We start from the raw sequence: 23,836 nt of genomic DNA, 5'->3' as shown, positions 1-23,836 counted from the left end.
GTCCATATGTTTGTTCTCTACATCTGTGTCTCAATTTCTGCCCTGCAAACCAGTTCATCCGTACCATTTTTCTAGGTTCCATATATATGCGTTAATATACGATATTTGTTTTTCTCTTTCTGATTTATTTCACTCTGTATGACAGTCTGTAGATCCATCCGTGTCTCTAAAAATGACCAAATTCTGTTCCTTTTTATGGCTGAGTAATATTCCATTCTGTATATGTACCACATCTTCTTTATCCATTCGTCTGTCGATGGGCATTTAGGTTGCTTCCATGACCTGGCTATTGTAAATACTGCTGCATTGAACATTGGGGTGCATGTGTCTTTTTGAATTATGGTTTTCTCAGGGTATATGTCCAGTAGTGGGATTGCTGGGTCATATGGTAGTTCTATTTTTAGGTTTTTAAGGAACCTCCATACTGTTCTCCATAGTGGCTATATCAATTTACATTCCCACCAACAGTGCAGGAGGGTTCCCTTTTCTCCACACCCTCTCCAGCATTTGTTGTTTGTAGATTTTCTGATGATGCCCATTCTAACTGGTGTGAGGTGATACGTCATTGTAGTTTTGATTTGCATTTCTCTAATAATTAGTGATGTTGAGCAGCTTTTCATGTGCTTCTTGGCCATCTGTATGTCTTCTTTGGAGAAATGTCTATTTAGGTCTTCTGCCCATTTTTGGATTGGGTTGTTTGATTTTTTAATATCAAGCTGCATGAGCTGTTTATATATTTTAGAGATTAATCCTTTGTCTGTTGATTGGTTTGCAAATATTTTCTCCCATTCTGAGGGTTGTCTTTTCGTCTTGTTTATAGTTTCCTTTGCTGTGCAAAAGCTTTTAAGTTTCATTAGGTCCCATTTGTTTATTTTTGTTTTTATTTACATTACTCTAGGAGGTGGGTCAAAAAAGATCTTGCTGTGATTTATGTCAAAGAGTGTTCTTCCTTTGTTTTCCTCTAAGAGTTTTTATAGTGTCCAGTCTTACAATTAGGTCTCTAATCCATTTTGACTTTATTTTTGTATATGGTGTTAGAGAGCGTTCTAATTTCATTATTTTATATGTAGCTGTCCAGTTTTCCCAGCACTACTTATTGAAGAGACTGTCTTTTCTCCACTGTATATCCTTGCCTCCTTTGTCATAGATTAGTTGGCCATAGGTGTGTGAGCTTATCTCTGGGCTTCCTATCCTGTTCCATTGATCTGTATTGCTGTTTTTGTGCCAGTACCATATTGTCTTGATTACTGTAGCTTTGTAGTATAGTCTGAGGTCAGAGAGACTGATTCCTCCAGCTCCGTTTTTTTCCCTCAAACAGCTTTGGCTATTCGGGGTCTTTTGTGTCTCCATACAAATTTTAGGATTTTTGGTTCTAGTTCTGTAAAAAATGCCATTGGTAATTTGATAGGGATTGCATTGAATCTATAGATTGCTTTGGGTAGTATAGTCATTTTCACAATATTGATTCTTCCAAGAACATAGCATATCTCTCCATCTGTTTGTATCATCTTTAATTTCTTTCATCAGTGTCTTATAGTTTTCTGCATACAGGTCTTTTGTCTCCCTAGGTAGGTTTATTCCTAGGTATTGTATTCTTTTTGTTGCAGTGGTAAATGGGAGTGTTTCCTTAATTTCTCTTTCAGAGTTTTCATCATTAGTGTATAGGAATGCAAGAGATTTCTGTGCATTAATTTTGTATCCTGCAACTTTACCAAATTCATTGATTAGCTCAAGAAGTTTTCTGGAGGCATCTTTAGGATTCTCTATGTATAGTATCATGTCATCTGCAAACAGTGACAGTTTTACTTCTTCTTTTCCAATTTGTATTCCTTTTATTTCTTTTTCTTCTCTGATTGCCATGGCTGGGACTTCCAAAACTATGTTGAATAATAGTGGCGAGAGTGGACATCCTTGTCTTTTTCCTGATCTTAGAGGAAATGCTTTCAGTTTTTCACCATTGAGAATGATGTTTGCTGTGGGTTTGTTGTATATGGCCTTTATTATGTTGAGGTAGGTTCCCTCTATGGACACTTTCTGGAGAGTTTGTATCATAAATGGTTGTTGAATTTTGTCAAAAGCTTTTTCTGCATCCATTGAGATGATCATATAGTTTTTCTTCTTCAGTTTGTTAATATGGTGTATCACATTGATTTGCGTATATTGAAGAATCCTTGCATCCCTGCGATAAATCCCACTTGATCGTGGTGTATGATCCTTTTAATGTGTTGTTGGATTCTGTTTGCTAGTATTTTGTTGAGGATTTTTCCTTCTGTATTCATCAGTGATATTGGTTTGTGATTTTCTTTTTTTGTAGTATCTTTGTCTGGTTTTGGTATCAGGGTGATGGTGGCCTTATAGAATGAGTTTGGAAATGTTCCTTCCTCTGCATTTTTTTGAAGAGGTTGAGAAGGATGGGTGTTAGCTCTTCTCTAAATGTTTGATAGAATTCACCTGCGAAGCCATCTGGTCCTGGACCTTTGTTTGTTGGAAGATTTGTAATCACAGTTTCAATTTCATTACTTGTGATTGGTCTGTTCATATTTTCTATTACTTCCTGGTTCAATCTTGGAAGCTTATACCTTTCTAAGAATTTTTCCATTTTTTCCAGGTTGTCCATTTTATTGGCATAGAGTTACTTGTAGTAGTCTCTCATGATGTTTTGTATTTCTGCGGTGTCTGTTGTAACTTCTCCTTTTTCATTTCTAATTTTATTGATTTGAGTCCTCTCCCTCTTTTTCTTGATGAGTCTGGCTAATGGTTTATCAATTTTGTTTATCTTCTCAGAGAACCAGCTTTTAGTTTTATTGTTCTTTGCTATTGTTTTCTTTGTTTCTATTTCATTTACTTCTGCTCTGATCTTTATGACTTCTTTCCTTCTACTGACTTTGGGTTTTGTTTGTTCTTCTTTCTCTAGTTCCTGTAGGTGTAAGGTTAGATTGCTTATTTGAGATTTTTCTTCTTCTTGAGGTAGGATTGTATTGCTATAAACTTCCCTCTTAGAACTGCTTTTGCTGCATCCCATAGCTTTTGGATCATCATGTTTTCTTTGTCATTTGTTTCTAGGTATTTTTGATTTCCTCTTTGATTTCTTCAGTGATCTCTTGGTTATTTACTAACGTATTGTTTAGCCTCCATGTGTTTGTGTTTTTTTTGTGTTTTTTTTCCCTGTAATTGATTTGTAATCTCATAGCATTGTGGTCAGAAAAGATGCTTGATACGATTTCAGTTTTCTTAAATTTACTGAGGCTTGATTTGTGACCCAAGATGTTATCTATCCTGGAGAATGTTCTGTGTGCACTTGAGAAGAAAGTGTAGTCTGCTGTTTTTGGATGGAATGTCCTACAAATGTCAGTTAAATCTGTCTGGTCTGTTGTGTCATTTAAAGCTTGTGTTTCCTTATTAATTTTCTATTTGGCTGATCTATCCATTGGTGTAAGTGAGGTGTTAACGTTCCCCACTATTATTGTGTTATTGTTGATTTCCTCTTTTATAGCTGTCAGCAGTTGCCTTATGTATTGATGTGCCCCTATGTTGGGTGCATATATATTTATAATTGTTATATCTTCTTCTTGGATTGATCCATTGATCATAATGTAGTGTGCTTCCTTGTCTCTTGTAACATTCTTTATTTTAAAGTCTATTTTATCTGATATGAGTATTGCTACTCCAGCTTTCTTTTGATTTCCATTTGCATGGAATATCTTTTTCCATCCCCTCACTTTCAGTCCGTATGTGTCCCTAGGTCTGAAGTGGGTCTCTTGTAGACAGCATATAGATGGGTCTTGTTTTTGTATCCATTCAGCGAGCCTGTGTCTTTTGGTTGGAGCATTTAATCTGTTCATGTTTAAGGTAATTATGAATATGTATGTTCCTGTTACTATTTTCTTAATTGATATGGGTTTGTTTCTGTAGGTCCTTTTCTTCTCTTGTGTTTCCTGCTTAGAGAAGTTCCTTTAGCATTTGTTGTAGAGCTGGTTTGGTGGTGCTGAATTCTCTTAGCTTTTGCTTGTCTGTAAAGCTTTTGATTTCTCCGTTGAATCTGAATGAGATCCTTGCTGGGTATAGTAATTTTCGTTGTAGGTTCTTCCCTTTCATCACTTTAAATATATCATCCCACTGTGTTCTGGCTTATAGAGTTTCTGCTGAGAAATCAGCTGTTAACCTTATGGGAGTTCCATTGTATGTTACTTGTCGTTTTTCCCTTGCTGCTTTCAATAATTTTTCTTGGTCTTCAATTTTTGTCAATTTGATTACAATGTGTCTCGGCATGTTTCTCCTTGGGTTTATCCTGCTTGGGACTCTCTACGCTTCCGGAGAGTGGCTATTTCTTTTCCCATGTTAGGGAAGTTTTCGACTATAATCTCTTCCAATATTTTTTCGGGTCCATTCTCTCTCTCTTCTCCTTCTGGGACCCCTATAATGCGAATGTTGGTGTGTTTAATGTTGTCCCAGAGGTCTCTTAGACTGTCTTCATTTCTTTTCAGTCTTTTTTCTTTATTCTGTTCTGTGGCAACGAATTCCACCATTCTGTCTTCCAGGTCATTTGTCCATTTTTCTGCCTCCATTATTCTGCTATTGATTCCTTCTAGCTTATTTTTCATTTCACTTATTGTATTGTTCATCTCTGTTTGTTCTTTAATTCTTCTAGGTCTTTGTTAAACATTTCTTGCATCTTCTCAATCTTTGCCTCCATTCTTTTTCTGAGGTCCTGGATCATATTCACTGTCATTATTCTGAATTCTTTTTCCAGAAGTTTACCTATCTCCACTTCATTTAGTTGTTTTTCTGCGGTTTTCTCTTGTTCCTTCATCTGGTACATAGCCCTCTGCCTTTTTCATCTTGTCTTTCCGTGAATGTGGTTTTTGTTCCACAGGCTGCAGGATTGTAGTTCTTCTTGCTTCTGCTGTCTGCCCTCTGCTGGATGAGGCTGTCTAAGAGGCTTGTGCAAGTTTTCTGATGGGAGGGACTAGTGGTGGGTAGAGCTGGGTGTTGCTCTGGTGTGCAGAGCTCAGTAAAATTTTAATCTGCTTGTCTGCTGATGGGTGAGGCTGGGTTCCCTCCCTGTTGGTTGTTTGGCCTGAGGCAACCCAACACTGGAGACTACCTGGCTCTTTGGTGTGGCTAATGGCAGACTCTGGGAGGGCTCACGCCAGGGAGTACTTCCCAGACCTTCTGCTGCCAGTGTCCTTGTCCTCACAGTGAGCCACAGCCACCCCCTGCTTCTGCAGGAGACCCTCCAACACTAGCAGGTAGGTCTGGTTCAGTCTCTTATGGTGTCACTGCTCCTTCCCCTGGATCCCAGTGGGCACACTACTTTGTGTGTGCCCTCCAAGGGTAGAGTGTCTGTTTCCCCCAGTCCTGTGGAAGTCCTGCAATCAAATCCTGCTAGCCTTCAAAGTCTGATTCTCTAGGAATTCCTCCTCCCTTTGCTGTACCCCAAGGTTGGGAAGCCTGACGCGGGGCTCAGAACCTTTACTCTTGTGGGTGGAGTTGTGTGGTATAAGTGTTCTCCAGTTTGTGAGTCACCCACCCAGCAGTTATGGGATTTGATTTTATTGTGATTGCGCCCCTCCTGCTGTCTCATTGTGGCTTCTCCTTTGTCTTTGGATGTGGTGTATCTTTTTTGGTGAGTTCCAGTGTCTTCCTGTCAATGATCAGCAGTTAGCGGTTCAGCAGTTAGCTGTGATTCTGGTGCTCTTGGAAGAGGGAGCGAGCACACATCCTTCTACTCCACCATCTTGAACCCGTTTTCCAGTTTTTACAATTTTAAATCGTACCTTTTTAAAAAAAAAATCTTTATAAATGCTAGTGATAGTTTTTATAACCTAGGAAGAATATTCTTTGTTTCTTAGGTACAAAGTGTTTTGAAGCCAATCCACCAGAAGGAAGGACAAGAATTATCTGCTTTGCTGAATGCTCCACATATTCAGGTAGAAAATGGAGAGAGCATCACATGTGTGGTTTTTCCAGCATCCAAAATCACTTTGAATCAGAGTCTCTTGGGCTAAAAGAGACCTCAGATATTAACGTAGCCTGTTTTGATTGCTTACAACTTCCACTGCAGAATAATTATTGTTGGATTATATATTTTTGTACTTAAAGTTAACCACATTATTTTTGAAACAATTTCTTATTCTTTACAAATTCCTCCCTTTTTTGGTCATATTTTTCCATAAATTTTAATTATCTGTGATGTTGGACCCTTGAGGTAATTTTGTTTTTTATGAAGTTTAATAAGCATTTTAGACTTTGATAACTCATCCCAGAGTATTCCCTATTATACCTAACAAATCTTTAGTTATTATTAGCTATAAAAGTTACAGGGTTGCATCTGTACTTCAGTTGGAAAGTTTAGAAAGAGATCTGAATATATAATTAATTACAGCACTTCTTTTAAAGGTTTAATGATCAGGATACTATGTACATGATTAGGTTAAAATCTCTCTACAGAAATAAATCATGCTGTTACTTTAAATGCTATGGGTTTCTTTGAAACAGGCACTTTTACTGGCCCATGATAAGGTTGCTGAGCAGGAAATGCAGCTAGAGCCCATTACAGATGAGAGAGTTTATGAAAGCATTGGCCAATATGGAGGAGAAACTGTAAAAATAGTTCGTATAGAAAAGGCTCGAGATATTCCATTGGTAAGTGTCCCACATCTCTGATATAAGATCCTTTCTACACAGGGGTCTTCTGTATGGCAGATAGTTGAAGACCCTTTACATTTCTGGTAGTTTTTCTCTTTGGAGGCTAACTTTTTGGAATTCTTTTATGTTCTTCCTCATACTCCTTATTCATCTGAGAAATAATTTGTTCATCTTTTCTCACCCATAATTTGATGAAAATAATAGCTTGTGAAGTAATCGTTGAACAAAGAAGGGACAAGTAATCTGCTTCATTAGTCTGCCAGCTTCTTAAAATAACAGTGGAAAGTCTGATCTTTTCATTCAATGTAATTACTTACATACTTCACATATACTTAGAAGTATGCATTGTTTAATGTTAATATTTTGTAGTTTTTATATGTAGAACATTTTTCTGTTAGTCTGCTATCATTGACTTAATTTTCTTTATTTTCAGAGAAATAGTTTTGAATCCTAAGTTCTCAAATTGTCTTGCACAGTGTGGTATATGAAATAGGGACTGTGTTTTATTAAAGGGCATTTTATGTAACTAGGTTTTCCCCACCAGAAAGAAAGAAATTGGGAATGTTATGACAAAATTTTAAAATAAAAGTTCAGGAGAAAAGTGTTACAAACTATCTACTTTCAAGCTTTATTCTGTATTTCATATTTCCAGTTTTTGAGTGTATATATTGCAGTTGTACTTCCAATTTGTGTAATAAATATTAATGTTTAATACATTTTAATGTGAATTGGATGCAGCTATCATATTTAACATTTTGATAATTAACCAGATTAGTATTCATCTCTTAATGATATTTTGAATTTAAAAAGACTTTTAGTTACAAGTTATGTTCACTAATTATACCTAAATATAGTATAACCATTTGAATAGCATCCAGCATATAGAGAACAAATTTGATTATAGGCTTTCACATTGTTCTTGAGCAAGTGCATTTTTATGCTGTTGTATGCTTCAAAAGTCTGATTTTAGAATTTTAACGAATGGAATGCTTCTGAAGCACAAAATGTGGGGGAAGTGATCAGCTTTCAAACCTAATTGCCATGATTATTCTAGCTGTGTAAATAAAGTTTTTCTCAAGATAACTGAAGGCTAGAATTGTTGAATACAAAAATTAAAAAATGAGGACATGTTGAACAAAAAAATTGCATTTTTATTTAAATATTGGCTATTGAATTTTTTTAAGGGTGCTACAGTTCGTAATGAAATGGATTCTGTCATCATTAGTCGGATAGTAAAAGGAGGTGCTGCAGAAAAAAGTGGTCTGTTACACGAAGGGGATGAAGTTCTGGAGATCAATGGCATTGAAATTCGGGGGAAAGATGTCAATGAGGTTTTTGACTTGTTGGTAAGTTGCCCCGTGTAGAAGAATAATTGATAGACTCTCAAAAGCCTCCTTTGTTATTGGACTTCAGAATAAAATATTTAAAAAGCATTTTAAAAATAACTGTTAAGATCTCTATACAATTTCTAGCATAATTTTCCCATGGTATAATTGTTTCCACAATATTTATTAGTAGAATTTTATTCTTGTGGGGGTGGAGGTGCTGCTGATTTTTTTTTCTTTATTACTACCAGGTATATTTTGTTCGCCTCTGAAATCACTAATAATAACTCATTCAAAAATACATGTATTAAATGCCTACTGTGTGCTAGCTGCTAGGAAACAGTAACAAAACAAAGTTCACACCCTCATGATTTTTATGTTCTTTTTTTTTTTCTTTTTGCGGTATGCCGGCCTCTCACTGTTGTGGCCTCTCCTGTTGTGGAGCACAGGCTCCGGACGCGCAGGCTCAGAGGCCATGGCTCATGGGCCCAGCCGCTCCACGGCATGTGGGATCTTCCCAGACCGGGGCACGAACCCGTGTCCCCTGCATCGGCAGGCAGACTCCCAACCACTGCGCCACCAGGGAAGCCCTCATTTTGGTTTTTTATTACCTACAATTGATTGTTGTTTCCTTAGCAATATTAGATAATAGCAGTGGTATAGATCTACATTGTTGAATATGATAACCATTAGCTACATGTGCTAGTTATTTCTATCTAAGGAACACTTAAAATTCAGTTCCTCATTCTTACTAGCTGCATTTCAGATGCTCAAGAAGCGTATGTTACTAATGGCTATCATATGAAGGTGTAGATATAGGAATATGGCATTCTGCAATTCCAGTCCACTGATCAGAATTCCGTCATCATAGGAAGTTCTGTTAGACAGTGGTGGTATAATCAGGAGGCCATTTAGAGCCAGCTTTTGAGGGTGATTTATGATCACTTCATATATACCCATCAATCAGATTTATATTCTTACTTACTTAGTATCAGTTGTTACATTAGAATCTCTCCTATCTGCTGACGTCTACTGAAGAATCTAGAAAACATCCTCACATCCTTATTGTCACCCAGTCCCATTCATTGCTTTGATAGCACAAAGTGCCAGTGGTCATTGTTCTTAGCCCTTGTTTTACTGGCTGCTGTCTCTAGATTGAGTACTTCTCCCTGCTATCTCAGGACCATAAGTGTGATTACTGTCTAGGCTGGAGGTAGCTGAGCAAGGTGGGCAGTGGTGTACAGTTGTCCCTTGGTATCCATGGGGGATTGGTTCCAGGGCCCCATGGATACCAAAATCCATGGATGCTCAAGTCCCTTACATAAAATGGCATAGTTTTTGCATATAAGCTACGTACATCCTCCAGCATACTTTAAATAATCTCTAGATTATTTATAATACCTAATACAATGTAAATGCTAAGTAAATAGCTGTTTGCAGGTGGCAAAATCAAGTTTTGCATTTTGGAACTTTCTGGAATTTTTTTCCATCCGCGGTTGGTTGAATTCACAGGTATGGAACCCATGAATACGGAGGGCCGACTGTGCTGGAAGATAATAGAGAACCTAGCAGTAAGACTCTATACAGTTATAAAATAGAATGAATGACAGAGACAAAGCATCTGGGAAGTAAGAATATTTGTGTACTTGCATCGCTTTTCTAATCCTAGTAAAATTACTATTTCAAATTCTACTGTATTAAAATCGATGTATGTCAGAGTAGATGACCCTGAAGTGCTGCAGTGTCTTCCAGTCCTTCACTGTGGAATCTTCCAAACTTAAACTTAATGGAAGATAAAAACCCAAGACTTATGGGCTAAGTGGCTTTTCCCAGTGGACGAGAGGACCAAAATTGCAGAATGTCATATTCCTGGGTAGCTCTATAATGGAGTCCACGAAAGGCATAATTTGTGCTTCCTGATAAAATGGGATTCATCTTTTCCAATTTTTTTTTTTTAAGTCTCCTTGGAGTTCCAGAATAGTCCAGTTTAGGGACTGTTGATCATAAGATCGTGGAATGATTTTCATAAATACAGCTTTTTAAAATAATGTACTTTTTCTGTTACAGTCTGATATGCATGGTACTTTGACATTTGTTCTGATTCCCAGTCAACAGATCAAGCCTCCTCCTGCTAAGGAAACAGTAGTAAGTGATTTTTTTAATGTTCATTATTTATTTTCTGATGGCTACTGTTTACTTTTTTCTTAATTAACAAACTTTATTTTTTAAGAGGATTTTTAGGGGACTTCCCTGGTGGTACAGTGGTTAAGAATCTGCCTGCCAATGCAGGGGACACGGGTTCAATCCCTGGTCTGGGAAGATCCCACATGCCACGGAGCAACTAAGCCCGTGCGCCACAACTACTGAGCCTGAACTCTAGAGCCCGCGAGCCACAACTACTGAGCCTGCGCACCACAACTACTGAAGCTTACACGCTCTAGGGCCCACGTGCTGCAGCTGCTGAGCCTGTGTGCTGCAACTACTGAAGCCCACATGCCTAGAGCCCGTGCTCCACAAGAAGAGAAGCCACCATAATGAGAAACCTGCGCACTACAACAAAGAGTAGCCCCCACTTGCCACAACTAGAGAAAGGCTGCATGCAGCAACAAAGACCCAATGCAGCCAGAAAAAAAAAAAAAGAGTAGTTTTAGGTTCACAGCAAAATTGAGCAGAAAGTAGAGTTCACACATAATTCCCACTCTCACACATGTGCAACCTCCCCTGCTATCAACATTCTACACCAGAGTGGTGTATCTGTTACATTGGTGAATTGATGGTTTCATTATTACCCAAAGTACACAGTTTACTTTAGGATTCAATTTCGGTGTTGTACATCCTATGAGTTTTGACAAATGTATAATTACATATATCTACCATCGTAACGTACAGAATAGTTTCACTGCCCTAAAAATCCTCTATGCTCTGCTTATTCATCACTTCCTCCCCCCAACCCATGGCAACCACACTGTCTTGACTGCGATGGTTTACCTTTTCCAGAATGTCATATAGTTGGAATCTTACAGTATGTAGTCTTTTCAAATTGGCTTTTTTCTCTAGTGGTAAGCATTTAAGTCCTCCATGTCTTTTCATAGCTTGATAGCTCCTTTCTTCTTAGCACTGAATAATATTCTATTGTCTGGATATACAACAGTTTACCCACACACCTACTGAAGGACATTTTGGTTGCCTCCAAGTTTTGGTAGCTATGAACAAACACCCCTGTGGAGGTTTTTGTGTGGATATAAGTTTTCAGCTCATTAATACCAAGGAATTGAAAACCTCAAACAAAAGCATGCACAGTGATGTTTATCATTTGAGCATCAGAAATGTCACTCTAAATATTCTTGCACTCAAGTAAAAACAGGTAAATTCAGTAGATTTTATTTAAATAAATATGACATATTAATATTTCAAAGTTAGTGAACTCTGAAAAGTAAAAAAATAGAAAATACTTCTTTTTCAGAATTTTTATGACTTATAATGTTCAGCTTTGTCTTTTTCTGTCAGTATAGGTGGGTTTATTTAACTTAAATATGCTTAGTGTAGTGGGAAAAGGTGCTTTTTACAAAGTATGCACAACTCTTAAATACTCTAGCTATAGTAAAAGCAGACTTCATTACCATATGATCCAGCAATTCCACTCCTAGGTATAGACCCTAAGAGAACTGAAGGCATACCTCTTTTCAAAAACTTGTACATGAATGTTCAAAACAGCATTTTTCATAGTAGCCAGAAGGTAGGAACAACTCGGATGTTTGCCAGCTGATGAATGGAAAACAAAATATGGTATATCCATAAGAATGGGATATTATTTGGCAGTTAAAAGGAATAAAGTGCTGATATATGCTACAATGTGGATGAACCTTGAAAAAGTTATGCTAAGTGAAAGAAGCCATTCGCAAAAGGCTGTGTATTGGGTTCATTTATATAAAATGTCCAGAGTGGGTAAGTCCATAGAGACAGAGAGTAAATTAGTAGTTATTTAGGTGAAAGGGTGGGGATTTAGGAGGGAATAAGACTGATTCCCAATCAGTAGGGCTTTGATAAAAATGTTCTAAAATTGTTTGTGGTTGCACGACTCTAAATTTACTAAAAACCACCCAAGTGTACACATGGGTGACTTGTATAGCATATGAATTATATCTCAGTAAAGCTGTTAAAAAGTCGTAGACTTCAGTGTGCTGGATTAACATGGTAGCCTGATGTATTGCATCTGTTACTATTCTTAATTTTTGTACAAGCATAACAATTTGAAAGGGAACACGGTTTCATTTTTTTCTTAATATTTCATCACAGTTATGCTTTATATTTTGGCTGTCGTTCCATCTTTTCCCTTTATTGGAACATATTGAAGTCAATATTGCATTTGCAACCTTCCTTCTGTTTAAAGTTCTTTGTAGGAAGAGAAATGAGGAAATAGTTTGTCTTTGAGTTTCAACAGCCTTATTCTCAGTGCACTATTCTTTCCCACATATCTCTCCCACGAACAAGCCCTGAACTTCAAAGGTAGCTATGCAGTGTGAGGAGACACAACAGAAGAAGGTTGGAATATTTGCTTACTTATATGACTTTAACAAGAAAGGGAGAGAAAGGAAAAGAAAAGATGCTAGGCTTATCCCTTTTAGAATACAGCATTTGATGGGTAGAGGTGTTTTCAAAATAGAAATGGTGTGCAATATTTTTTTCCCTTCATTTCCTCCTTTCATTGAGGAGAACTCTCAATTGCAATATCTCTTGTAAAGTTTTTGTCAAACTTAAACAGGTTTGAAATGAACTACTATTATTAATGCTCGCATGGAAGATTTCCGCAAGGAAAACAGTGATAGTATATCATAATTTTATTTGGCATATGCAGAATAATTTTATATGGGATTAGTGATTTTAAGAAATAACCATTTTTTAAAATTGAAGTATGGTTGATTTACAATGTTATGTTAGTTTCTGGTGTACAGCAAAGTGATTCAGATATCTATCTATTTTTCATATTGTTTTTCATTATGGTTTATTACAGGATATTATCGTTCCCTGTGCTATTCAGTAGGACCTTGTTGTTTAACTATTTTATATATAGTAGTTTGTATCTGCTAATCCCAAACTCCTAATTTAGCTCTCTCCCACCCCCTTTCTGTTTTGGTAGCCGTAAGTTTGTTTTCTACCTCTGTGGGTCTGTTTCTGTTTTGTAAATAAGTTCATTTGTATCATATTTTAGATTTCACATGTAAGTGACACCATATGGCACTTGTCTTTCTCTTTCTGACTTCACTCAGTATGATAATCTCTAGGTCCATTCGTGTTGCTGCAAATGGCGTTATTTCATTCTTTTTTATGGCTGAGTAGTATTCCATTGTATATGTTCCACATCTTTATCCACTCATCTGTTGATGGACATTTAGGTTACTTCCATTCCTTGGCTATTGTAAGTAGTGCTGCTATGAACACTGGGGTGTGTATATCTTTTTTCATATTAGAGTTTAATTAGAACCAACTTATTAAGCATAATTATGGTACAGGTCGGGATCTAGTAAGAGCAACAAAAGGTTATCATTCTGATGTATGTTTTGTGATGTTAGAAAGAAATATGCATTTAAGATAACAAAATAGGTGTTATCTGAAACTCCATCATAATGACTTGCTGAATTATAACATTACAAATGGCAAGACTAAGCTGTGTCAGGAGAAGTACTCCCTTATTTGGTAAGTTTCTTTTGTATCACACATAGCAGCCAGGGGCTGCTCCATTGATTGCAGTGGACAAAAGTCTTGACACCTTTGTAGTTTAGCTTCCTAGGTTACTGGCACATTTGTCTGAGGAAACATTTACATTGTTTAAACTGCAGTTACCTTCTCCCCACATTGACTAAAAGAAAAGTTGTGTACAACTTTAGATTATTTCACAATATAATTGAAATAATATTGAAGGGAGGAAATAGAATATTTGAGCCAAAGGCACTTTTTTCGTCTAGTCTGATGCCCAAATATAAACAGGAGTAAATTGAAATGTAGGGGATCACACTAGTTATTAGTGATGGAATATGCACTAGAAAATTCAGAGATTATTGATTGTCCAATAAGTGTTAGCTATTATTATGATTACTTACTTTGTGCCAGGCACAATACTAATTGTTTTACATGTGTTATCTCATTTAGTCCTTATAGTATCCCTTTTAAGTATAGCTATCTTTATTACTCCCATTTAACAAGCATTGCAACTAGAATTAGAAAGGTCAAGTTAATTGCCCAAGCCCACTATTGGTGAGTGACTGAGCCAGGACTAGAACCCATGCCTATTCCAGAACTTTTGCTCTTAACTGCTGTGTAATATAACAGGTACTGTCCCACAAAGCTACTAAATGTTAGAAGTTTCTGTATTACTGTTTATTATCAGTCCGAAGAAAATAATTACAATACCATGATAGAAAATTGTAACTATGGATGAATTAACCTGTTAGTAGCTATATGATATGGTAGTGAGTCTGGATTTTGAGTATAATAAAAGCATATTATGAGACTTTAGTATTTGAAATTGAGGTAGGATCTCTTCTGTCTGTAGGAGACTTGATAACTCTAAAATGCTGGGAGCATGACTGAAGTCTCTTGATTTTGGGGGTCTGGGCTGGGAGTATGGGAGAAAGATGTAGTTTTAGGGGAATTTAAAGACTTAGGAGGATACTAAAATCATAGTTCAGGGATACAAACCATAGAATTAGCCACTAGGCCAGTGGTATTAATAATTGAAATATTATGGGCCCCAAATAGTTTTTTTCCTCACAGTGATTATGTACTTGATCCCTTTTGTGTACTAGGACACTGTGCTAATAAGTGCTAGCTTTATAATAATGAACATGACATTAATTATAGTTTGCAGTAAGTGATAAGATGGAAATCAATAGAATTTGAACACTGAGAATAAAAGGAGGTGGGATTGATTATATAAGGTTGGCAGGAAAGGCCTCCTGGAGGAGACAACATGAAGCTGAGACCTGTAGAATGAGATGAAGCCAGGCCTGTTAATTACCAGAAGGGCTTCCAGGTATAATTTCTAAAGAACTTTGTGTTTGGAAAGCCTGTAGGAATGGAGCAAAGTAGGGGAGTAGAACGGTGAGGAGGGAATTCTAAGAGATGAGGCTTGAGAGGTAGATAGGGCCAGGTCAAGTAAGTCTTCTTGGCCGTGGCAGGGAGTTTGCATTTCAAATACAGTAACATGGTGTGATTTATATTTAAAAACAAAACACATCTGGCTGCTGGGTGGAAATTGGATTAGTAGAGCCAATAATGGAAGCAAGGAGATTCAGGAAACTGTTGCCGAAGCCATTATAAAGTATGATGTTGACTTATAAATTTCGATGATAGCAGTGGCAGTGGAGAATATGAATCAGGCTGCTCTGAAGTAGAAATGACAGGACCTTGTAATGAATGTGGAGAGTAAAGGATAGGGAAGAAGCAAGGATGCTCGAACAACTGGGTGGATAGTGGTGGTGCTTTATGTGGAGGAAAAACTGGTTTGGGGAGAAAAATCCAAAGGTTTATTTTATAGATTTGAGATACCTGAGAGGCATTCAGGTAGAGATATCGAATGCATAGAATAGAATATATCATTTTGGAATTCTAAGGAGAGATCTGGGCCATAGTTGTATTTATTGTGGGGAAATCAGGTCAGGGGAACAGTCTGTTTATATGTACTTTATGTGTTTGCAAAAAATTCTACAGATTTTAAAAAATGATAGGTTAAGAATTGTTCGTAGCCTATGAAGATAACTGGGTTGAAAGGAAAGGTTGAGAACCACTGCCATCCAGTATACTTACTTTTCTCTTAGAGGTATAAAATGTATAATATAATTTTCATCTTAATTTTTTCTCATTTGGAAGAAGATCTGGAATTTTATAATGCAATAAAAATTTTATAAATACTTTATCAGAAGATGAAAAAATATTGAAAATTTCTGTGTACAGTGTATTAGATGGACATCCCCTTTCAGGTTAGGGCAGTTGCTCTATTAAGTTTGCTGTTACCCTAAGGTTCATATTTTTGTCTGCCTACTACTACTAACCATTAACTGGATGCCCCACAGATATCCCAAATTTCTCCTGTTAAAAATGGAAGAGAACAAATAATAAAGATATTCCTTCTTGAATGGGCATTGGAGAGGAGGAATCTCAGGATGAGGAGAAGGAATTTGAAAACTGTTGCTTGACACTCAAAGGCTTTTCTTGATGCTGCCCTTAGTTTTATAATCTGCCTTATGGTAAAGTTTAGGCCAAAGACAAAAGAAGACACACTTTCACTATTTTCTCTTCTATAAGTAATTTTAAAAGTTAGAGATAAGTCTAGTATAATAAGAAATACAGAAATAAAAATTACAAGGAAAAATTATTTTTGAGCATTGAATCCCTTAGGAAAGATGTAAATAAATTAATGAATTATTATTCCTTTACTGTGCTCCCATCATTAGGATTTCAAATGTGCTTAAAAAAAAGGGGCAAGGAGAAAAATGTTGGACTGGAAGATAATTGTGTCTAAACAGCCCTGTAATTTAAAATTTAAACAGATGATTTTGTTTGGATTAGAAATCAGACATTGTTTTGGTCAGATACATTGTAGTGATACTACAGCATTGTTAAACCCTGGAGCTTTCCTATAGGGGTCGGCATCTCTCCTTCATTTGAAAAGGACTCTGTTTTCTTTTGTATGGGAAAGGAAATAAATTAGCCACTAACAGAGCTGAAGAGGAAAGATTGCTGAAGATAACTTCTAGAGCTGATAAGAATTGCAGTGGAATACAGGCATACTTCAGAGATATTGCAGGTTCGGTTCCAGACCACTGCAATAAAGTGAGTCACACTCTATCTGCAAAATGCAGTAAAGTGAAACACAATAAAACAAGGTATGCCTATATATAGATAGAAGTCACATAGTACATGTCAAGTCAATACTCAGACTTTTACCCTGTCATATGGTTAATTTCCCTGATATGAAATAAACTTTGCTCTCAATTTTACTCCTCTTCCCAGCCTGCACAGAGGGGCCTCATTCCAAACCAACTAAATCTGAATAGTGAAGAGGTAAGACCTAAGCAGAGTAGGGAGAAAAGCATCTCTGGGTGATTTTGTTTGGCCTCTGGCAAAGGTCATAGACTTAGATACAGCGTCCTCACTGGTCTATTTAGTTTCCCTCAGGGTAGTAGTTCCCTGAGATTTTAGGGTACATCTTAAACAGCATGTATGTAACAATTATCCAAGGAACATAATTAAAATACAGAGTCTGAAAGTTTGAGACGTGGCATAAGAAGTCAGTATTTTAATAAACATCCTAGCAGGTGTTCTGAGCAAAACAGTTTGGAAACAACATGCTGGGTATTGATTTCAGAAAGTGATTTGATAAAATCATCAATCAGGCTGACAAGTAGTCTGATTTCATGCATCTTTGAAAAGCCTGTTAATAAAATGATCTCTCCACCACCATAAATGATGCCTATAATTGCATGTTCAGATTGCTAAGATTGTTTGACTAAAAAACAACAATTTAAACAGATGTAGAAGCATTATTGATTAACAGGGATGGTACTCAAGCAGAGATTTTTTTTTTTAATCATCCTATAGATTAGAGACCTCATGCCAGGGTTACAGAATTGTATGTATAGTCTTTTTACCCAGTCTCTCAACTGTTTTGACTCACTACTACCCTGTATAACTCTCTAAAATTCATTTTTGGTTTTAACTGACAAAGTTTTCAAGATTTTATTAAAAAGTCTGTTTTTCATATCAAGAATAAGGCTGTTTAGGGCACACTCCAGTTGTAATGCAGCAGAACACTGTTAAATTGAGTGAGGTATCGTAAACATATTTAAGCCAAGAGTGTGTACTATGTGATTCCATTTATATGAAGTAAAATACAGGGAAATTAATCTATGCTAGAAACCAGGGTGATGTTTACCGTTGGAGGACAAAACTAATCTATTCTAGAAATCAGGATGATATTTATCCTTGGAGGACATAGCATGGCTAGTGACTGAAAGGAACGTGAGGCGGGGCTTCTGAGGTGCTGGTGATATTCTGGTTCTTGATTTGGGTGCTGGTTACACAAGTTTGTTTTGTTTATGAAAATTAATTGAGCTATACATTTAGGATTTTGTGTACTATTTGAACTTATGTAGTACATCAGTGAAAAGCTACCCCCCAAAAAGCAGACTAGCATTTAAGTTCTATATTTTTAACTGAATCACTTGCTTTACTTCAGTGTTGCTGTTTGTATATTGAGACATAGATTTCCTCATTTCATATTTATAGCAGTAAAATATTTTTCTGAAATTAAAAAATACAGTATTCTTTATCTAAAGATACCTTCAAACAAAATTTCTGAAAGAGGCTGTTGCTTTCATGAGGATTCTTGGTTATTATAATGGAGGGATATGTATTATATATATATAGCACTTTAAAAGTATTTTATCAGCTTTCATATATTCTCATTATTGATTGAGAATAGTCAATTTTTTAAGTGTTTCAGGAGCTGAAAAAAGATAGTGTTTTCTCATAAAAATAGTTTTTGAAGCAGACCAGTATTATCTTTATGATTGGTGGCCTCAGTCATGGTTAGGGTAAAAGGCTTAAGGAAAGTCAAACAACAGTTGGATAGAAGAGAACTCAGAATTATAAAATTCTTAGACTGTCAATCAGGTGCCTGGCTCACTGAGCCCAGACCTGAAATATAACCTATGTGGGGCAGAAAAACTCATTGAAAATAGGTGTAGGATTTTGTTAGATGAAAATGGACTTCTTACAGATTTTGGAAAATGCCACATGCCATTTGACCAGCTTGGATAAAAAGTACAGATAGGGGAGTTAAAGAGAATATTAATTCCTTTATACCTCCTAAGAAGTAAGAATACTTTATCTTATAGAATATATTGAAGAAAATAGCATTGGAAATAACTTAGCTTTCAATAAGGTTCATGTGAATTCTTACCTTTAGTGCTAAGAGCGTTAACAGGTTTTAGATACGCAAAAACACAGTTAACAAAAATTTTAACTTATACCACTAGTAATAAAGCCTATGTATAGAACACGATAGGAATGATTATACACTTGATTTAGATAATTTTAGCAGTTTAGGGTGTCTTTATTTATGAACCCTAAACATATCCCTTTAGAAGAAACTCTGAAGGAGATTAAGGTGCAGTCGCGCTGACAGTGTGGCCAAGAGCAGTTTCCCTGGATGATGGCACCAGGGAAACTGACACTCACCTGCTTAGATGACAGATGTGGTGAGGTTTACAGTCTACCTTTCCTGGTAGTAGTGGTTTAGAAATTACATACCTTACTGCAGAGTCATTGTTTTCACAGGTCAGGAATGGAAGGGGAGGGAGTCTCTATTACATTCCTTCTGCTTCTATCAAACCTTTGAGGCCCCTTAGCACCTCAGCTTGTTAGCAGCTAACAGTGCAGTGTTTTGCATACTCTTGTACATGTTTGCAATCAACAGGACTGTCTTAACTGAAGAAAACAGATGAGTCTGGGAAAATTCTGCTCCCAAAATACAGTTAACTAAACTAACCTCCCTTCTTTCAATTCATAATATCTTTGCACTAATGAAAAATGTAACATTTTAATTATATTTATGCTGAAGATTTTGTGTTGCCATTTCATTATCGTTGTTCTTACTTTTACCCTTTTTATCTTTTAGATCCATGTAAAGGCTCATTTTGACTATGACCCCTCAGATGACCCTTATGTTCCATGTCGAGAGTTAGGTCTGTCTTTTCAAAAAGGGGATATACTTCATGTAATCAGTCAAGAAGATCCAAATTGGTGGCAGGCCTACAGGGAAGGGGATGAAGATAATCAGCCTCTAGCTGGGCTTGTTCCAGGTAAGAGACAGTATAGTAGAAAGTACAAAGTTTAAAAAAACATTTAAAATACAAATCTTCAAAGAGAAAAACTCACTTTTTCATGCCTTTTAAAAAATGATGTAAATACTTTTTCACGTCGTTGATTTTTATGTTGTATCTGTAACATAAGTATCTTGAATATAAATTAACCAATTTGTTGGGCTTTAGAATGGAATTACGATATAATCTCGTCAGCCAATCCCATGTTGTACTACATTCACTGTAGGTACATTGAGACTACCCTGTTTTCAAGGCAACAAAACTTGTATTGAACAACAAAAGCATCAAGGCAACAAAACTTATACTATAACAGATTATCATCAACTGGAGCATCAAACTTGATATCTAAATAGGAATTTGTGAAGGTGCATCACTTTATAAGGAATCAGGAGAGTAAGACTACTGAATTTATCTCTCCTAAGATATCTTAGGGTGGAAAAAGGATGCCCCCAACTTTTCATTGAAGAAGACTCTCTAATTTAGACTATACTAAAATAAAACTTTAGCTCACATTGGACATTAAGATTATTAAGGGAACATATTTCTTCTGAAGAGTGAAGATGATGCTTAATGGAATGAAGTGTATAGATGTAATTTTTCCTACAAATTGTTCCTGCAGTTCCCAGGATGTGGGTATGGTGGAATGAGGGAAACAGAACCAAGGAAAGTATAATAAGATATTAGTGAAGGCAAAGGAATACTTACAGAATGATGAAATGGGAATAAAGTGATAATTCATCAGCTTATTCGCTCAAAAAATACTGTTATATCAGCATTGTATAAGGCACTGAGATAAGCTTCTCTTCCATATTTGACTTTAAAGCATATCCGTTAATACTTTAATTATACATTAATGTAAAACAATGTTTTTTTTTCCTTTTTTGTGTGCCCTACTTCATAATACTTACATGGAATTGTCTGTTACAGTACTTTGTACTGTATATTCTCAGTTTGTAAACTTCTAGGCCAGTGACTACATCTTACTTATTCTTTCAAATTTAGGGCAGTATCTGCTAAATTAATAAATAGGCGGTTTTTAAAAATAGTTCTGCCAGAACTGGTGCTTCTGAATTAGACCTTCTAAGGCTGTTTTTTTTTAAAAAAAACTCTTCCAAGCCTTGACTTTTGCCTATAACATTTTTTAGGGATTATACCTCCTATTAAACCTTAAGATTTTAAGCATAACAGATCTGGCTATAGAATTTGGCTTACAATGACTGTGACTACAAGTAATACATTATGTGTATAATAAAGTCACAGCCACAAATCATCTGCTTTAAAACCCCAAAGCTGGAGATTCTGTGTATACTGACGCATATATCAAGGAAGGAGGAATGGGCTTCTTATATTAAGTTCAGAGGATGATACTGTACCCTTGATTCTTCACAGTAACAGTTACAGGAACATTCCTCTAGAATCCTGGGGTACTGGGCAGCCATTATGGTTCGTAGTGCTTGTGCCAGATATCAATTTGATATCTTTCACCATGTCAGCTTTAGCCCATAAATACTTAGAACTAATATCTATTGACTGATTGATTACATTGAGTTTCTGAAAATAGATAGATAAATCAAGGAAGTTTTAATGATACCATTTGTAAGTCTTTTTATAGGACAAATAAATGGACCCATGTTAGTTTGAGTTTGACAGTTTTCTGTCAGGAGGATTTCTAAGAGGTTATAATGTCCATCTCCCACTAATGTCTGCTTCTATTTCAAAAACAGTCTACATACGTGTGTACTATAAAAATGTGCCATAGCAGTACATTACTGTAATGTTTTTAAACATTTTAGTATATAAATTATTTAAATTATTTTGTTCTTTATTTTCTAAATCTGTTGAAGTCAAATATTTTTTAAAAAATTTAATGCTCTTAAAAATTTCCCTATAGTCATAGCTACTTGTTTTATCTAGAAACACAATCTGTACGGCTTCTGGAGATAACTTGATTTCTTTTAATGTTTTTTATGTATATCAAACTCAATACTGTTTTTGCTTGTGCTCTTATAAAATGCACTAAGTTCAACAGATTATCCCAACATCATAGATGGAATTTGCTTATTGATTTTTAAGAATCTCTGGCCTGAAATGGAAAGAATTAAATATAAAAATTAAATATAAAAGTAAAACTCTAATTCAGAATTTTCTAATTAAAGCCACTTTTATCCTTCAGAAAAAAAATACATTTGATTCTAAGGTGGATGTCTGAAAAGAACATGAAAATCAGAAACCTTGAAAGCCTCCTATATTTAAAATCTTAATCCTGAGAGGAAAAATGTAATAGGTTTTTCATTTATTTGTATCATGGGTAGCTTAAGGTAGAAATGAAAAATCTTTAAAGCATATACATACATACAAAGAAAAAGAGGGATTGAAAATGATAAATGCAAGGGAATATGTTGAATGGTGTCTTGGAATCAAAAACTGGTGACTGTTTACATATTATTTTGGAAAGTTAACTCCTAGAATTAATTTGCTTGATTTGCAATAATTCAAATGATCAGAACCATTGTAACATCCAGCACAGTGCTTTCCACATAGTAGATGCTAAATGAAAACTTTGTAAAAATTGAACTATTAAATTTTCTAGCACTGGTTTGTTATTTATCTTTTTTAATAGATGATATATAGTCCAGTAATACATGTTCTAGGATTGATTGAGAGCAAGGTGGAGACTTAATACTTTAACTGTTTGGAGCGTATAATCATAGTTGATATACTCTGATGTGGTGGCAGGAGGATTTAGAAGGGAATATAAATGAAGAGTTACTTCTGGTGGTGTCCCTTGATTTTAAAAAAAATACTTCTATCCTTTTGACTTAACTATTTTACTCTTTTTCCTTTCTGCTTATTAGGGAAAAGCTTTCAGCAGCAAAGGGAAGCCATGAAGCAAACCATAGAAGAAGATAAGGAGCCAGAAAAATCAGGTTGGACACTTATATTTGACATTGAGGTTTCTTGGGTCTTCATCTGGAATCAGGTTTAGATTTACATATCATAACTGTCAAGAAAGAGGTATTCATGGCAAGAGTGATGGGAGAAGCAAAACTGATTACCTTAGGACTGTAAAGGAAGGAGAGGATTTAAGTATTAAAGATTATCTATCTGTGATGTGAGATTAATGGAAAATTATAACTACTTCTCTGAAAAATAGTTCTTCTATGAACAATGTAACGTGTCTATAAATTTAAATTTAAAACTATTTGAGTTCTTCTATTTGAAATATGTAGCTTTATTCAAGGAAACAAATACCACATTTATACTTACGTTTTTTATTCTCAACAGGAAAACTATGGTGTGCAAAGAAGAATAAAAAGAAGAGGAAAAAGGTTTTATATAATGCCAATAAAAATGATGGTAAGTTCCACTCTCAGATATAGTTGTATTTATATCCGAAAGAGGTCCATATCTAACACTTGAAAGAAATTAAATTGATATTTTCAGGGAATTTTATTTCTGGTCTTGGCCTCTTAATGTAACATGTGTGCTTAATAAAGCCATTTAGCAGAAGTTATTTTCTTTTGGAATCCTATGAGGAATGCACAGTTTTAAATTCTGAGAAAAACTGGTATAAAAATTATAGTACAATTTAGCATGTACAGTGTTATATTGATAGTTTCCTCATAAATTTTTTCCTACTTCAACTCTTTATTTGCAAAATTAATACATGTTTCTAACAAATTCTAACAATATAGCTGTATTTTAAGTAAAAAATGAACATTTTGTCTACAGTAACTCATGTCACCAAGGCAAGCCATTGCATAGAGCCTGCTGACTGAGTCAGGCACACAGGAGAATTTTCTGTTCTATTTTAATTTATTGTTAAGATTAAAAAAATTTTAAGTTGTAGCTTCTCTTAAAATCAAAAGCTCAAATAACACTGGGCTCATATTCCCCCATGACACTGGTCTGCTGGACCTGAATGATATGCTTTTGCCTTTATACTGGGCACCTACTTAGTTCAGCAGTCTCCGCCACATC

General features: G+C 35.7%; 1 protein-coding gene across 2 annotated transcripts in view; it reads left to right on the top strand.

Moving 5' to 3' along the window:
• The window catches only part of PALS1 (protein associated with LIN7 1, MAGUK p55 family member), a 102,879-nt gene that overhangs the window by 60,238 nt on the left and 18,805 nt on the right, over positions 1–23,836 (top strand). For both annotated transcript variants that reach the window (XM_067732810.1, XM_067732817.1), the window contains exons 5-11: positions 5,853–5,930; positions 6,499–6,645; positions 7,833–7,994; positions 10,041–10,118; positions 19,651–19,834; positions 22,711–22,782; positions 23,141–23,212. In XM_067732810.1, the coding sequence (XP_067588911.1) occupies positions 5,853–5,930; positions 6,499–6,645; positions 7,833–7,994; positions 10,041–10,118; positions 19,651–19,834; positions 22,711–22,782; positions 23,141–23,212 (793 nt within the window). The remainder of the gene's footprint in view (positions 1–5,852; positions 5,931–6,498; positions 6,646–7,832; positions 7,995–10,040; positions 10,119–19,650; positions 19,835–22,710; positions 22,783–23,140; positions 23,213–23,836) is intronic.

Source organism: Pseudorca crassidens, chromosome 1, assembly GCF_039906515.1.
Source record: "Pseudorca crassidens isolate mPseCra1 chromosome 1, mPseCra1.hap1, whole genome shotgun sequence".
In the NCBI taxonomy this organism is placed as follows: Eukaryota; Metazoa; Chordata; class Mammalia; order Artiodactyla; family Delphinidae; genus Pseudorca; species Pseudorca crassidens.
Note: the sequence above shows the minus strand (reverse complement) of the source record. Positions and strands in the feature narration are given on the sequence as shown.